This window comes from Talpa occidentalis, unplaced genomic scaffold (genome assembly GCF_014898055.3).
Source record: "Talpa occidentalis isolate TD23 unplaced genomic scaffold, MPIMG_talOcc4v2.1 talOcc4.16, whole genome shotgun sequence".
Lineage (NCBI taxonomy): Eukaryota > Metazoa > Chordata > Mammalia > Eulipotyphla > Talpidae > Talpa > Talpa occidentalis.
The window spans coordinates 48027963-48045857 of NW_023601653.1; the positions used below are offsets into that span (position 1 = coordinate 48027963).

Here is a 17895-nt window from a genome sequence, read left to right on the forward strand (position 1 = left end):
TGGCAAAGTGGGCATAATATTAGTGTCTTTGTGAGATAAAGAATGTAAACAACAGGCTTGTTTCTTATAATAATTCTCACCTGACTCACTTATACAGATTTCACTATGCACCAGGAGAGGCAGTTCATCTTCCCTGCCCAGTATTTATGCACCTAGCAAGCCTCTTCAGCAGTCTTGCAGGTAGTTGGCGTGAGACTGAAGCACCATATTCCAGGGCCTGGACCATAGCTTTGCGGGAGACAGAGGCAGAAACGAACATTTGGTAAGATTTTATCACATTTCAAGCTGTGTTGGATAAGCCTTTACATACATTTTCTTGCCTCAATTGATACTTTTACCTTCACTATTTTAACTAGACAACTGAGGCTTAGATTAAGCCACATTCTTAATTTGCACAATCAGGATTACAAGATTGAACTCAGGATCTGGATTTCTAGCAGTATCTACTCATTTATTCATTCTTCATTCTTTGAAAGAATACATATTAAGGCCTGTGAAAATGTTCCTGGTTGCCCCTCAACTCCTGCTCTCCTCATTTCCTCCCTTATCCTTGAACTCCCAGTTTTTAGATAAGCACCTGACTGCCAAGAGTAAAAAATGTTCAAACTTCCTTGCAGCCAGGTGTGGATGGATGTCTAAGCCCTGACCAGCAGCACACAGGAAGTGTTCCCGAAGTGCCCCCACACTTGCTCCTTCCTGCTGCCTGGATATCAAATAAAACAGTTGGAGCTTTGAACCATGATGGGGAGACCTGTGCTGAAGATGACAGAGCAGTAAGGCAGGAGAAGCCTGGGTCTAACACTGAGATTGTCATGCTTTAAAATTGAGATTGTCATACCAACCCTATATTGCTTATTTTCTTTCTCTTTTTATACAAGAGAGAAATTCTCTTCTTGCATGTATAAACCACTCTTACTTTAGGCTTTCTTTCATATGCATCACATCCAAAACAGTTTCTCTGTAATAGGAAGCCCCATGCCCCATAAATATTGTTGCTAACAGTACTCAGTTAATATTCCCTTTCTTAAGATTTATAACTGTCAAAAATTTTCTTATTTAACTGTTTGAAAGATCTCAATAATTGTTTTTAGACATAAAATCAGTCATTTACAATGATTAATTGCAGCAATTATTTCTGTAATAATAAACATTCATATATATATACATACATATATATTTATCTCCACTGACCATTAGAATTTCAACATACAGACTATATAAAGAGATTGTCTCTTTGAAGATGACTATTCAGATATTAACAATAAGTACAACTGAGATGGCTAGGACTTGTTCTTAGTAAAAATTTGTTTCCTTAAAAGGAAATAAAAATAGACATAAAAGCAAGACACAAAAGTATTTTCTTTTTGAAAATGATTTGAAGACAATTGTCAACAGAAGTGGGGAGGCTGGCATGAAAAAGCTCTACAAAAGGACATCTCAAGATGGTTGTTATTTGAGCTTACAGGAAAAAAGGCCATTACAGGCACAGTATTTTGTAAGAGAATGCGGCCTCAGAATGAGGTGATGGTGGCCATCAAGACCAATGGACTCACCCCTTTCACTTTAATGCTGTACTCACTAAGCAACTGTGTGATTATTTTCTGTTGAGAGAGAGAGAGAGAGAGAGAGAGAGAGAGAGAGAGAGAGAGAGAGAGAGAGTGTGTGTGTGTGTGTGTGTGTGTGTGTGTGTGAGAGAGAGAGAGAGAGAGAGAGAGAGAGAGAGAGAGAATTCACCTAAGTATCTACGGGGTTTTATCAGAGCCGACAGCTGACCACCTCACTCTAATCTTAAGCAATTCTGCCAGAACTAATTTAAAAAATACGGTTGCTTTTGTTTAGAACATTTATGAATAAAGTGTTAAAAGTCAGTTCGCTATCTCCCCAACACAAAAAACAAAGGACCCATTCCATTAATTATTTTGATGATAAAATTAATGATTTGACTATCACTTTAATGGGCAAAGAGACAAAATACTTAGTACAGTGGCAAAGATGTGTTAATGATGTAACCTTGTAAGGGAAGACACCAAATGGATTTTCATCGATCATTACGAGGATGCATGGTGCCCAGGCGCAACTGCTGTTGTTTAAAAAAATCGTTTTGTCCAGGCTGCAGGGATTAAATCAAATTTCTGAGTGGGATCCAAAATTTAGTTTTTTTTTTTTTTTAAATTAATGCCTCCCTAGGTGATTCCAAAGTTTAGCCAAGTTTGAGACTCACTGATCTGGATTTTTTGGCTAATGTTTAAGATTACAGAGCTGTTTCAAACGAAAGATTTGTTTATGTGGAATAAACTTTTTTTTGTTTTGTTTTACAATTTCAGAGTTGTCATGAAAAAGAAAGAAGATACCCACACAGGAAGCAGAGGCTTCTTTCATCGTCAAGACAGAGTACAGCTAAAGACGGGCTTTTATACTAACACTCGTCAAAGACTCAGATAAATGCACCTAGAAACGTGTTTACTTGCAAAGATACTCGGAGTCAGACTGAAGGGCTGGTTTGCGAAATACAAGTACTTGTAGGGAAAAAAATCCTGCAAAATTGCCAGTTACCAGTTTACATAGTGTGTGCAAGGTAGAGAAACTTTCCCACCTATCACAAAGGTCTGACAGGGCGTCAGACATCAACACGGCAAATAACAGGGATGCAGTGGCTACCGCTAATATTCAAGGCGTCAGAACAATTCTGGAGGACCCTGCAGCTTTTTATCTTTCGTATTGAGAGCAAGGGTGGGCGTCAGGCATTCTTTAGCCTATAACCCCTCTGGAAGGCACCCGGCCCACCGCGCACGCGCCAGCCCGGGCTCCGGGGGCGGCGCGAGCACGCGGGGCCTTGTGGGAAAGCCCGGGGAGGCGGGGCCGGCGTGAGCGCTGCGGGCCTGAGGAGGCAGCGTCGCGGGCGCTAACGGTCCGGTGAGCTGAGCCGTCTTGGTGGCTGCCGGTCGCAGCGCCCGAGGAGGCGTTGAGGCCGCCCGGCGGGCGGAGGCGGCGCGGCCGTGGGTCCCGGGAGAGGCGGAGAGGGCGAGCGCGGCGCGGGGGCGCGGCGGTGTCCAGGGTAGCGGCCCCCCAGAGCGCGTCCCCGCCGGGGTTCGGGCCGCGCGCCCCGCCCTGGCCTTCGGCTCTGCGGACGGGCCGGTGGGGCCTACCCCGGGCCCCGGGCGGTCGGCGCAGCCGCAGAGACGCGCTCGGGAGCAGCCCGCCGGGGCCCGGCCCCTCCCGGCGTGGGCGTGCCGCGGCCGCCCGCAGGGGCTGTGGAAGTGATGCCCCCGCGCTCTGGGGACGGGTTTGCATGGGACCCCGCCCTCCTCGCAGTTTGTGCGGGAGCGTTTGGGCGTGCGGAGCGCAGAGGTGGAATGGAAAGTGCGTGGAATGGAAAAGGTCTGGGCGCCCTGCCGCATCTTAGTGACTTGCCGCTCGGTCTTGTATTTGAGTCCCTAGCAAAGCTCGGTGCTAGTTTTTTTTTTTTAAGATTTGTTTATGCATACAAGAGCTGGGGCACAGGCCAGAGGTGTGGGAGGTGAGAAGATTCACCAGAGACAGTGGGGAGCAGAACAGGCAGATTGACCGAAGTACACTGCTGAGGGGAGCAGCGGGTGAGTCAGGAGGGGTCTGCCGCGCCATGTGGGTATCCCCTTGGCTGGGGAGCGAACTCGTGCCGCAGTGTCTGCGGTCAGCTTCATAGGTTGTGTCCTAACTAACCCCTTGTGCCACCAGGGAGGCCCTAGTTTTTTTACTGAGATCCACATACGCGATTCACCGTGGGCACTGCCCGAAAGACGCGTAAGCCTTTTTAGGTTCTAACGCTAGGCTGTCAGAAAACCTACCTATATTTGCAATCATCCCTTTTTCCTGAAAGGATCCCTTTTCTAATCCCTTCTCTTCTTCATTCCGACCTTCCTCAATACCCCCAATTTTGAATTGCCTCCCACCTTTTTGGGGGACCTTGGTCCATCAACTCATTGTCTTTATTTTACCTTGTCTGTTATCGCCCCAGGCTATACTCGTGAATAATCTGAAGTTATTAAATACAAAATTATGCATAGCTCCATCATATCTCCATGTAATCTTATCTGCTCAGCTCATTTGATTTCCATTTTGGGGTTTTTTTGGTGGGGTGTCTTATTAAAATACTCAGTCTTTATATGATTATATGCTGCACTTCCCCCTATATAGCCTTTGTGGCATGTAGCACTCAAACTTCTCGTGCTTTCTTGAATTATTAAAAAGTCTCTTCGTGACAGTGCCTTTCAGCTCTCTAGATGCTGCTACTTAGTTTTCCCATGTTGGCATCTGTTCCTATGTTTGTTCCCTAATTACAAGTGTTTCATGCTCTTCAGCCCCAGGACTCACAGTGATTAAATATATCCAAATCCCATGGTTGTAGCTTCCATCTTTGTGCTCAGTATGCACCAATTTGTATCTTTAGCACCTCTATAACTACCTTCTGGATTATTTCTTTCTGATGTCCCATAAGCATTCAAATTCAACATATCCTTTTTTTTTAAAAAAAAAAAAGATTTATTTATACATACAAGAACTGGAGTACAGGCGGTGGGGGGGGGTGAGAGGATTCATCAGAGACAGAGTGGGGAGCAGAACAGGCAGACTGACTGAAATACACCACTGAGGGGAGCAACAGCAATGCAGGAGAGGTCTGCTGCACCAGGTGGGTAGCCCCCTGAGGAGGGGGCATTGAACTAGTGCTGCAGAGGCTGCAGATAGCTTCATAATGCTGTGCTTAATTCCTTGTGCCACCAGGGAGGCCCCACATTCAACATATCCTAAACTGAAATAACTTGTTCTTCCATTCCCAAAAACTTCTTTTCCTTTTCAAATGGTGATTCCTGACTCACGTGGCATCCCTAATCTTAATAGATTCTCAAGCTAGAAATCTGAGATGCTGTTTGAGTCTTGCTCTGCTCCCCAGTGCCTCAATCTATTCAGTCATCAGCTCCCTTTTATTTTACCACCTTAATACTTTTTTTTAATATTTAAACTTAAACAGTTGATGCCATGCTTTGTAGAGTAGCTGAACTTTATTTATTTAAAGATTTATTTATTTATCACACAAGAGCTGGGGTACAGGCCAGAGATGCAAGGGGGGTGAGAGGATTCACCAGAGACAAAGCGGGGAGCAGAACAGACAGACCGAAATACACTGCTAAGAGGAGCAGTGGGCAAGACAGGAGAGGTCGGCTTCGCCATGTGGGTTTCTCTCTAGCTGCCCGGGGATTGAACTCATGCTGCAGAGACCTCGGATTGCTCCATAGTGCGGTGCTTAACCCCTTGCGCCACCAGGGAGGCCCACCTTAATAGTTTTACATAGTTTTCATGGTCAGACCTCTTACACTGGCATTTCAAGATCTGTCCCACATCCACCTTTCAGCCTTCTCTTCATTATTCTCCTCATAATCACCTCATTCTACCTCCCCACTCCTTCATGTTCATCATTTGGCTGGCCTCTTGAAACTATGTTAAAGTTTTAGCATTTCTGGGGACTCTCTTCTAGAACTTAACACCTTTCCATCTGGTATATGCCTATTCTGTGTATACCTCAGTAAGGGTAATTCTCAGTAAGGGAATGCCTTCTAGCGTTCATTTTGCATTGTTTGCAGACATTTTTGGTGTCACAATCCAGTAGGGAGGGCGTAATGCTGACACTTAGTTGGCAGAAGCTAGGGATTTTGCCAGCCATCCTTCAACACACAGTATCGCTCTCTTAGAGCAAAGAATTATCAGGACCAAAATGTCAGTAGTCTCTAGATTGAGAAACCCTGCCTAGCATAGTATTTTGTTATTCAGTACTTCCCTACTAGATATTGAGACCTATCTTATTTGTGTTTGCCTCCCTAAATCTTGATATAGGACCTGTCACTAGCACTGTGACAGATGATCAATAAATATTAAAAAAAAAAAGGGAAAGGCAAAAAGGAGGTAATTAGGACATATTTTTAAATTTGAGATGAGCAGTCAATGTGTTAACCACTGGCTAATAGCTAATTTCAGTGATTTATCCCCTCCCCCGCTTTTGCCTTTCACTTATACAGCATTTCAGGAATTCCCCAACTTGCCTATTTTTCATTATATTCTTTGGCGAACTTTGCTTCATTTTAAAAATAATATACTGATGTTTTCTTTCATTTTAGTGTCTTTTTCTATAATGTATCTTGGCCATTATTGAAGTGGTTAAAAAGGGTTCAAAAAATAACCAAATAATTCTGCTTTATTCTCAGAGATTGGTTGGTCAAAATTCAGCAGGCTGTAATGACTTCGACAAATAAAGCAGTTGAATTACAACTACAGGTGAAACAAAATGCGGAAGAATTACAAGACTTTATGAGGGATTTAGAAAACTGGGAAAAAGATATTAAACAAAAGGATACAGAGCTAAGACGACAGAATGGTGTTCCTGAAGAGGTAAAATTCTTAAATTCTTTAGCATCCAGCAAAACTACTTATTTTAAAATAAAGCATAACCTTTTAAAATGTTTTGTGAGAATACAAAAATTGAAGTGATTTGCTTCCTTACCAGTTTTTTTAAAATGCTGCTTTTGAAAGTCTTTGTAATAATTGTATTAGCTCCAGTGAGACTTTTTAAGACTTAGTGAATAGTTTAAGACAGACCATGTGAAATTTCTTAGATTAATAGTATTGTAAAGTACGTAGGGGTGTGTGTGTGTGTGTGTGTGTGTGTGTGTATAATATGTTATATATAATTATACATTTGATGATTTACTAACATGATATTGCCATAGAAATGAACTTAGTGCCTCGGTTTAACCAATGTTTTTCTTACGACAGCGCATTTAAATATGATCCAATTTTGCTTACAGTACTTAATTTATGTGGAGGCATTTCAGTTTGTCATTATGTTACTGCTAATTCATTGTACTAAGGCTGAAGGTTAGGTAGTTTTTGAAATTTGAATTTAGGATTGCAAATTAAATGTGTAATTGAAATACAAAATTAAATTTTCTTGTGACTCAACAATGCTCAACATTCATCAGAGGGCGAATTAAACTTAAGAGCATAAATTGTCATAAAAAGAGAAGGAAACTTGGCATTTTTAAGTGCTTGAAAATTAAATTTAAAAGTTATTTGAAAATATAATTTAGTGAGAAATTTAAGCATCTTGCAAAAAAGTAATAGAACTTTTTTTTCCTCCTAGAATTTACCTCCTATCCGAAATGGGAATTTTAGGAAAAAGAAGAAAGGCAAAGCTAAACAATCTCCTAAAAAAGCCAAAGATGAAAACACAAAAAACAGGATAAAATCTTACGATTATGATGCATGGGCAAAACTTGATGTGGTAAGCTAACTAGTTATAGGCTTCTTAGTATCTGAGTAAAATTTTCTTGGCATTAGCTAAGAGTCATGGAATAAATGACAAATAATGGAGCATTCTTAATGATTGGTTTCTTTCTCTTATAGACTGTTTTATGTGGAATAAAAAAATTTAATTACATAGTTCTTCAATTAACTAGACTTTTTTCTCCTGCAGTCCTCTTTCAGTGAATAATAGCTAAAACACTGAATTCTCTCTTTGTTCATATTTTTCGTCTCTTTTTGTGAAAACATTACCTAATTGTATTTAAGTATAGTATCGTATCAAAACCAGGGGAAACAGGAAATTGACATTGGTACAATATGTGTATTCTGTGCCATTTTATCACATGTGTACATTTAGGTAATCACCATTGCAATTAAGATACAGAAATATTGATCACAGCAAAAATTCCCTCTTGTTATATCATCTCTAACCCCTAAACAGCCTGAAGTCTAAGATAGTAATATTCTCAGAAAAAAATGACTGCCAGTGTTTTTTATGCTGAACAATCTGAGGCTATATCGCAATAAAAGTAGGTCTATCTTGGTCATCCTGGGAAGATGGGCTTTACACTCAAGATCAGGGATAGCAAATGATGAGTGCATGCCTACTGTCACTTACATATGACACACAGTACAACAGAATAAATTACTGCTAGTACTCTGCTTCAGAACTCTCTATGTGGTATCTAAGCAGCCACTGTCAACTTAGCCTGTGAAAGCGGACCTGTTGGCTAGCCTTATTCTAGACTCTGACCCACCTTACAGGTTGATTTGGGATATGCATTTCTTTTTGATCTTTTTAGTGTTTAATATGTAATGCTCAATTCATACAAAAGGATATAAATGTGCAAAACCACAATAATAAAGTAAATACATATGTGTGCATCTAACTTAGAGACTGTCCCAGTCCCATTTTAATTGCTATTGAATAGTACGCACTTTCCTTATCCCCTATTCATTTCTTCCCTCTACCCCTAGAGGTAGTCACTATTCTAGGTTTATGCTTATTTTTGCCTTTACATTATCCTGTTTAAAGTTTTTAATGAGACAAAACATAGTCTTAAGTGTACAGCTTCCTTGATTTTTACTTAATATAAATAGCTGAGAAACCACCATCCAGATCAAGATCTAGAACATTTCTGTCATCCCAGAAGCTTCCCTTTTCAGTCAGTTACCTAAACAGTCAGGTAGCAGTATTGTAATCTAATATTGTAGATCCATTTTGCCACTTTTGGGATTTCATAAAAATGTATCCTGTGGTTGCACTCTTTTTGTTGTTTGTTTTTTTCTAGCATTGTTTGAGATTAACTGGCAGTAGCAGCGGTTTCTTTTTTTCATTGCTGATCAGAATTCAGTGAGTGAATATATCTCAATTAGTGTGTCCATTTTCCTATTAATACTCATTTGGGTTGTCTTTTGATGGATATAAGCACCCAGGAAGGTATTTACTGGGTCATATTTTTGTATATACAGTTAGCTTTAGAATACTGCCAGTTTTCCAAATTGGTTTTATTTTTCTTAATGAAACCAAGACTATCTTAAGCGAGCTGGTACTATTATTTAAATATTTTATCTTATGTTTCATTATTGTACCAATGTCAGAGAAGTATGATTTTGGGTCTTGACTTTATTGCTGTTGTAAATAATACTTTCTGACTATTCGATTCTTCATTAAGTATGATACAGTCTGATTTCAGTTTTTGTGATTTTAGGTGTTATTAGATAGCATTTTCCTTTTCACAAGTCAATATTTTCTAATAACACCCTTCCTGAAAGGCATCATTTGAGATATGTCTTAGAAAGATGCTTTCTATAAAGTCATTTACTCATTCAACAGATAATGATCAAACTGCTGCTTCGTGTGACCTGTTCCATCATGCTTGTATTAATTGCTTGACATTGTTATTTTAATGTATTTGTGCAAGATAGGGGTATTTCTTCACCATTCCATTCTAGTTCAGGTCTGAGCAACTGCTGTAGTATCCTGCTATCTTCAGTTTCCTATCCATGTCAGCATAGCAGGGTTGGACAAACATGGATTTAATGTTATCACCTTGCAGTTCATGTTTTAATGTTGATTTTATGAAAGTAAGCATATATTTTCTGTTCTTTAATTTGTCACCAATTTGTCCTCTATACATATAAGTTAAAATGGTATGCTACGTATTAAATGCAAAAAGGATTTATGTGTAATGATTATAGTTTTTGTTTAAATGAGCTTAAATGAACTCTCATGATTGCTGGTTTAAAATATCTTACTAAAAAGGGCGGAGCAACATGGCGGCGAGGAGACGCTGCGAGTAAGATCTCCCATTAAAAAAAGTTAATAGGGAGGAAAAGCGGCAGGTCCCAGTGAGAACTGGGACACGGAAGATAAACGGATGACTCCAGCAAACTGCCCGAAGAAGAAAGTTGCCATAAAAGAGGACGAGAAGGGAGGGAAGCGCAGAACCCTGCTCCCCTCCCCCGCCCACAGAGGCGGCACTCTCCGACCGGCAGAGAGGAGGGAAACAACAAACCAAAACGGCCAACAAGAAAAACGGACACAGCAAGCGGGACTGTGAGTGGAAAGGAACTATTGCAGCCACCACACCCCGTGAACGGGAGCTGAGGCGAACCCTGCAGGATCCGCCGCGGAGGTGAGCTCCAGGCGCCATTAAAGAGAGCCCCGCCCCCCAGGAGGAGACCAGCACCAGCACACAGCCCCGGCCGCCTGGCTGCTTGAAACTGACAGATGACTCCTGGAAGAACCAGAGGGGAACAGAGAAGCCCACCCAAGATGCCGGCCAGTCCCAACAACACAGTGTCCCAACGCATACGGCAAATTAGAAAACAGACAGTAGGGAGGAGAAGAACCACACGCAACCTAGCAACTCTCCAGAGAAAAAGCACACCACAAAAAGAAAGCCAGCCCCCAGATTGCAAAGACAATAACTTGGAAGAATTTCTGAGCCTTCCAGAAAGAGAATTTAAAATTGCCGTGATTAAAAAACTGACAGAAGTCATAAAGGAAAACAATGATAAGGGAAAAATAATCAACGATCAGAAGAATGCAATTGAGTCCCTAGAGAGGGAAAACAATGGTCAGAAGAAAGAAATTGAGTCCCTAAAGAGGGAAGTAAAAGAAATGCAGGAGATCAAAGAATTAATGGAGGAACTAAAGAACTCCGGGAAAAGCAATGAAAGCAGAATAGATGAAATGGAAGAACGAATAAGTAATCTTGAAGACACAGAAATAAAAAGAACCAAAACAGAAAAGGAAAGAGAAGTACGAAGGAAAAAGAATGAAGAAAGACTTCGGGAACTATCTGACTCCATGAGGAAAGGAAATATAAGAGTTATAGGAATACCAGAAGGAGAGGAGAGAGATGTAGGAACAGAGAAAATATTCAAAGAGATAATTGAAGAGAACTTCCCAAATGTGAAGAAGGAGCTGAAAATTGATATACAAGAAGCAAGAAGAACACCAAACTTCCACAACGAAAGGAAAAATACAGCAAGACACATAATAGTAAAGCTCCCAAGAATCCAGGACAAGGAAAAAATAATGAAGCTGGCAAGAGGGAAGAAACAGATAACATTCAAAGGAAAACCAATCAGGCTGACATCAGACTTCTCCGAAGAAACACTACGGGCAAGGAGAGAGTGGAGGGACATAGTCAACAGACTCCAAGAAAACAGATGCCAACCAAGAATACTCTATCCCGCAAAGCTCTCCTTACTCTTTGAAGAAAGAATATGGACCTTCCCAGACAAACAGAAACTCCGGAATTTCATTGCAACTAAACCCCCACTCCAAAAAATACTACAAGGAGTCCTAAAGCCAGAACCTCAGAGGGACGAATAACAATGAAAGAAGGCCAAAAAAAAAAAAGTTATTAAAAGAATAAATAAATAAAATCAAAGGAAAGACAAACACAATGGCAAATACAGATGTTAACATATCAATATTAACTCTAAATGTAAATGGACTAAACTCTTCAATAAAAAGACACAGAGTTGCAGCCTGGATTAAGAAACAAAACCCAACCTTTTGCTGTCTCCAGGAAACACATTTAGCTACAAAAGATAAAAATAGGCTCAAAGTTAAAGGATGGAAAACAATCCTACAAGCAAATGGACCAAAAAAGAAAGCAGGAACAGCTATACTTATATCAGATAAAACAGATTTCAAACTCAAAAAGATAAAAAGAGACCCCAATGGTCACTACATTATGATCAAGGGGACAATACTTCAAGAAGAAATAACACTCATTAACATATACTCACCAAACGAAAGAGCACCAAAATATATCAGACAACTGTTGTCCTCTCTGAAAACAGACATCAGAGAAAACACATACGTAGTGGGAGACTTCAACACACCACTATCAACAATGGATAGATCAACAAGACAAAAAATAAGTAAAGAAACCAAAGCTCTAAATAAGGACCTAGAGCAATTAGGCTTAACAGACATCTATAGAACACTAAACCCCAAAAAAACGGAGTACACATTTTTCTCAAGCGCACACGGATCATTCTCCAGGATCGATCACATACTGGGGCACAAGACAAACATCAACAGATACACCAAGATTGAAATCATATCAACCATCTTTTCTGACCATGAAGGCATCAAACTAGAAATAAACCATAAAAAGAAGGCGAGGAACTTTCCTACCTCATGGAGATTAAAAACCACACTACTGGAAGACCACTGGACTAATGAGGAGATCAAAGAAGAAATTAAAAAATTTTTTGAATTGAACGACAAGGAGGACACTAATATCCTAAATGTATGGGATGCAGCAAAAGCAGTAATAAGAGGAAAATATATAGCAATAGAAGCTCACATCAAGAAACAAGAAAGAACGCAAAGAAACAACCTCATCTCGAAGCTCAAAGATCTAGAAAAAGAACAACAAAAAAACTCCAAAACCAGTAGAAGAAAAGAAATAATAAAAACCAAAGCAGAAATAAATGAAATTGAAACTAAAAAAACAATCCAAAAGATCAATGAAACCAAGAGCTGGTTTTTTGAAAAAATCAATAAAATAGACAAACCCCTAGCCAGGCTCACAAAGGAAAAAAGGGAGAAAGCACAAATAAACAGGATCATCAATGAAAGAGGAGAAATCACAACGGACACAGCAGAAATCAAAAGAATAATCAGTAACTACTATGAACAGTTATATGGAAACAAGTTTAACAATCTAGAGGAGATGGACAAATTCCTACAACTCTACAATCACCCAAAGCTAGATAAAGAAGAAATAGAACACCTAAACAGACCAATTACAATTAGCGAAATTGAAATGGTAATAAAAAACCTCCCCAAAAACAAAAGCCCAGGACCTGATGGATTTACAAATGAATTCTACCAAACATTCAGAGACGAATTAGTGCCTATCCTTCACAAACTCTTCCAAAAAATTGAGAAGGAAGGGACAATACCAAACACGTTTTATGAAGCCAACATTACACTAATACCAAAACCGAACAAGGACAACACAAAAAAGGAAAACTACAGGCCAATCTCCCTAATGAACACTGATGCAAAAATCCTCAATAAAATTTTAGCTATCAGAATCCAACAATGTATCCATAAGATAATTCACCACGACCAAGTTGGATTCATTCCAGGGGCACAAGGATGGTTTAACATCCGAAAATCAATCAACGTTATCCAACACATCAACAAAAAGAAATATAAAAACCATATGATAATATCAATAGATGCTGAGAAAGCTTTCGACAAAGTGCAACACCCATTCATGATAAAAGCCCTTGAAATTCTGGGGATACAAGGAACATACCTCAACATCATAAAGGCCATCTATGACAAGCCAACAGCCAGTATCATTCTCAATGGTGAAAAGCTGAAAGCAATTCCATTAAGATCTGGAACAAGACAAGGATGTCCACTCTCACCATTGCTTTTCAATATTATACTGGAAGTCCTAGCCAGGGCAATAAGACAAGAGAAAGACATCCAAGGAATCCAAATAGGAAAAGAAGAAGTCAAACTATCACTATTTGCAGACGATATGATATTATACATAGAGAACCCCAAAAACTCCACAGAAAAGCTAATTCAACTCATCAATCAGTTCAGTAAAGTGGCAGGATACAAAATCAACACGCAAAAGTCAGTAGCCTTCCTATACACAAACAAATCTGAAGAAGAAGAAATCAAAAAGACCATCCCTTTTGTTATTGAAACAAAAAAAATCAAATATTTGGGAATAAATCTAACAAAAGAGGTAAAGGACCTATACAAAGAAAACTATAAAACACTGTTAAAAGAAATAGAAGAAGACACAAAGAAATGGAGAGACATCCCCTGCTCATGGATTGGAAGAATAAACATTATTAAAATGGCCATCCTACCAAAAGCAATATACAGATTCAATGCTATTCCAATCAAAATTTCAATGTCATTCTTCAAAGAAATAGAACAATTATTGATGAAATTCATATGGAATCACCAAAAACCCCGAATAGCCAAAGCTCTCCTGAAAAAAAAAGAAGGGAATGGAGGCATCAGACTCCCAGACTTCAAACTATACTACAAAGCCATAATCATCAAAACTGCATGGTATTGGAACAAGAACAGACATACAGACCAATGGAATCAAATAGAAAATCCAGAAATAAACCCACAGATTTATGGTCAACTAATCTTTGACAAAGGAGCAAAGAATATGCATTGGAGCAAAGAAAGTTTGTTCAATAAATGGTGCTGGGAAAACTGGGTCGCTACATGCAAAAGAATGAAGCTTGACCACCACCTCACACCATACACAAAAATCAACTCAAAATGGATTAAAGAACTAGACATAAGACCTGAAACCATAAAATATATAGAAGGAAATATAGGCGAAACACTACGGGATTTGCACATCAAAGACATCTTTACAGACACATCACCCAAAGCAGTGATAGTGAAGGCAAAGATAAACAGCTGGGACTACATCAAATTAAAGAGCTTTTGCACAGCAAAAGAGACAATAACAAAAACAAAGAGAAACCCCACCAACTGGGAGAACATTTTTGCACCCAACACTAATGATAAAGGACTGATCACAAAAATCTGCAAAGAACTGATGAGACTCAACAACAACAAAGAAAATAATCCAGTCAAAAAATGGGCAGAAGAGCTTAAAAGAAACTTCTCTGAAGAGGAAATGCAAATGGCCAACAGGCATATGAAAAAATGTTCAACATCACTTGTCATCAGGGAAATGCAAATCAAAACTACGATGAGATACCATCTTACACCAGTGAGAATGGCACATATTAAAAAAACTAGCAACAACAAATGTTGGCGAGGGTGTGGAGAAAAAGGAACTCTTCTGCACTGTTGGTGGGAGTGCAAACTGGTCCAACCACTGTGGAAAGCTGTATGGAGATTTCTGGACCTACTAAACATAGAGCTTCCATATGATCCAGCAATTCCACTCCTAGGTATTTACCCAAAGGACACAGAAACATCAATTCCAAAGAACACCTGCACCCCTATGTTTATAGCAGCACTGTTTACAATAGCTAAGCTTTGGAAACAACCCAAATGCCCAAAAATAGATGACTGGATCAAGAAGATGTGGTACATATATACCATGGAATATTACTCAGCATTCAAAAAAGATAAACACATGCAATTTGCAGCAACATGGATGGCGCTGGAAGGGATCATGCTCAGCGAAATAAGCCAAAAAGAAAAAGAAAAATACCGGATGGTCTCACTCATAGCAGGAATCTAGAAAACTTAAATAAGGGACCAGGAAAATGAATAACTATAAGAAAGTGAAAATCAAAATCAACAAAAAACTATGAACCAGAGACACTTTTAGGGGGGTGGGAGGGGAGGGATTGGGGTCAGAATGGGGGGCTGCAATTGTATGGGGAATATAACAATAAAATTTATTAAAAAAAAAAATATCTTACTAAAAATCATTTTTTTATCATATACATAAAATACACGATTTAAAAATTTCTGATGGGTTCCATAGATTATGTATTGCCATGAAAGGAATGTTTGGGTCAAAAGAAACTGGGAATTGCTGGACTAGCATATTCTTTATTATCTTTGGTCAAATCAGCTATATTTTGGAATATACTGAGAGATAGTATAACAGTAACCGAGTGCTCTCTGGAGGAGGAAGATTGCGAGGGTTCACGTCCTGAATTGACTATTGATTCTATACCCAATTCCAGTGTTTGGGAACTCCTCCTCCCTAACCATCCTCCTACTTCCCCCCACTACCAAGCAATTCTACATTACCTGGGTGTTCTACAATTTAATTCTGACACTACTCAGAAATAGCATCAGATTTTATAGTTTAAGGACTCAGTCCTACGAGACTGCCTGCCTTCCACTTCAGATGCCAATTGCAAGTCTAAGTTATTAACTATGCTTTGACCCACTGGATATAAACCAGAGGTTTCTGTGACTCCCTCCTTGGGTTCAATTAATATGCTAGCGTGGTTCACAGAACTCAGTGAACCAGTTTCCTCACCAGCTAACTAGTCTATTATAAAAAGATGTATCTCAGGAACAGCCAGATGGAAGTGATGCTTAGGGCATGGGCATGGAGCTTCTTTGTTCCCTGAGCTTGTTACTCTCCTTGCATGTGGGCACCTACCTGGAAGCTCTCTGAACCCAGAGCCAGTGGGTGGTACTCTTAGCCAACTCAGTTATAGAAGGTGAAGCTTTCTGGATTGCACACCTCTGAGCTGGGGCTGATGGGAAATAGAGGCAGTGTTAAGGTTTTTGGCAGTTAAATTGCTAAACTTTTGGGTATTTAAGCTGCTGGGGCTTTGGCAGTTGAGTTGCTGGGCCTGTGGTGAACTGCTGGAGTATGGGTGTCTGGAGAAGCTGCCAGCTTGCCAAGCATGGCTTTGCTTTGGGCCTTGGTCTCTGCTTAGTGGATGCTATCTGGGATAGGACACACACCATCTATTCACATGCCAGCCTGTAAATATTTTCTTCCCTCTCTTTTTCTCCCTTTTTCTTATTCTCTTTGTAAATAAATCCTGTATTATTGTTTCATGCTGTTTCTGCTCTTTGTGTCTTGCATTTGTAAATATGGATGAGGACCCATCAACATGATCATCCCCTGGGTTTTAGTATGCTTGATTAATCATTGGTTGCTGATTACACGAGTTTGGGGTAATTTGTAAACTTTTATGGCAAACCTTAACAAGTCTCCCTTAATTTGTGATGTAGGGATGATTTGTAGACTATTAGGAATATAGCTACCTTTATGAGTTCAAAGTCAGATTCTTGGTTTTCTAAGCAAAGATAGCTTTGGGTTACTTTTATAGGCCTTTAGGTCATAGTTTAACAATTTAAATTCTGTTAACAATTTAAGTTCTGTAGAGTGTACAGTAGGTTCTGACAAACTTAAAGCAAAGTAATCTATAACAAAATCAGTTTTACGATAGGCTAACTGATATTAGCTTCCTATGGTACATTTCTGATCACAAAAACTTTACCAAACTTCTAAGTAAAAACCCAAACACTTCTAATATGAAACAGTGATTTTTATTCATTGTCATTTTCCAACCTATTTATCCAATTCAGTCTCAGGTGGCAGGAGCCTGTTCTGCCATGCAGAGTGCCCTCACACACATACCCACACTCATGCAGACTTGAACTCAGACACATCAATGAGTCTGACATGCATATCTTTGGGATGTGGGAGGAAATTGAAATACCTGCAGAAAACACACAAAGACATGGGGAAGAACATGCAAACTCCACATAGACAGTGGCCCGGATGGAAACCACTTATTTTTTTCTCATCGGTGTTATAGTGAAATGACATTATTCAAAGACCTGCGGAAATTTTTGAGGTTTTTTTAAATTGTAATGTAGCTATTTGCATTGTTCTACTTATTTTAGGACAGTATCCTTGATGAGCTTGACAAAGAAGAAAGTACTCATGAGTCTGTGTCTCAAGAATCAGAGTCAGAAGAAGATGGAATTCGTGTAGATTCACAGAAGGCTCTTGCTCTAAAAGAAAAGGTATTCTTTAGGTTAGCTTTAGCTTCCTGTAGGTGAACAGGGTATGTAGAAAATCATGTGGATCCCGAGATTTCTTCATTATAGTTTAGGGGCTTTTCATATTTTTAAGTTGTTGGTTAATATCCCTGTCAGGACGCAGTGTAGGATAGTAATTAGGAGTAGAAGCTCTGGAATCAGATTGTCTGAGTTCAGATCCTGTGATAAGTTCTTTAAATTGCCTACATCTCAGTTTCCTCAGCTGTAAAATAAGATGCATATTATTACTAAATCTCAGCTGTTGTGCCTATTAAATTAATTACTATATGTAAAGTGCTTGGACCCTACAAAGTTGTTCCAGGATTTAAGTAGTAGACTGAAGTAATGTGAAACCCATATGTGGTTCTTGGCTTGAATATTATATTGCAGTCCTACTTATCACAGATCATCTTTGCTTACTTTTTGGAATATTCACTTCTCCCTGAGGGAGGCCTTACCATTTATAAAACTAACTATATTGCATTTCAAAATGTTAGAATTCTTTTTTTGGATTAAAACTTTTATAACATTTCTGTAGG

The 17895-nt window shown here is 39.4% G+C and overlaps 1 protein-coding gene across 2 annotated transcripts in view; it reads left to right on the forward strand.

The window, feature by feature from the left end:
• Positions 1-2853: 2853 nt before the first annotated feature.
• Positions 2854-17895, forward strand: part of RPAP3 (RNA polymerase II associated protein 3) — a 43373-nt gene continuing 28331 nt past the window's right edge. The window contains exons 1-4 of one of the 2 annotated variants that reach the window (XM_037514167.2): positions 2854-2913; positions 6234-6417; positions 7169-7309; positions 17219-17341. In XM_037514167.2, the coding sequence (XP_037370064.1) occupies positions 6265-6417; positions 7169-7309; positions 17219-17341 (417 nt within the window). In that variant the 5' untranslated portion in view covers positions 2854-2913; positions 6234-6264. Of the gene's footprint in view, positions 2914-3261; positions 3379-6233; positions 6418-7168; positions 7310-17218; positions 17342-17895 lie in introns of those variants that run through there. The other variant, XM_037514166.2, reaches the window with a different exon arrangement.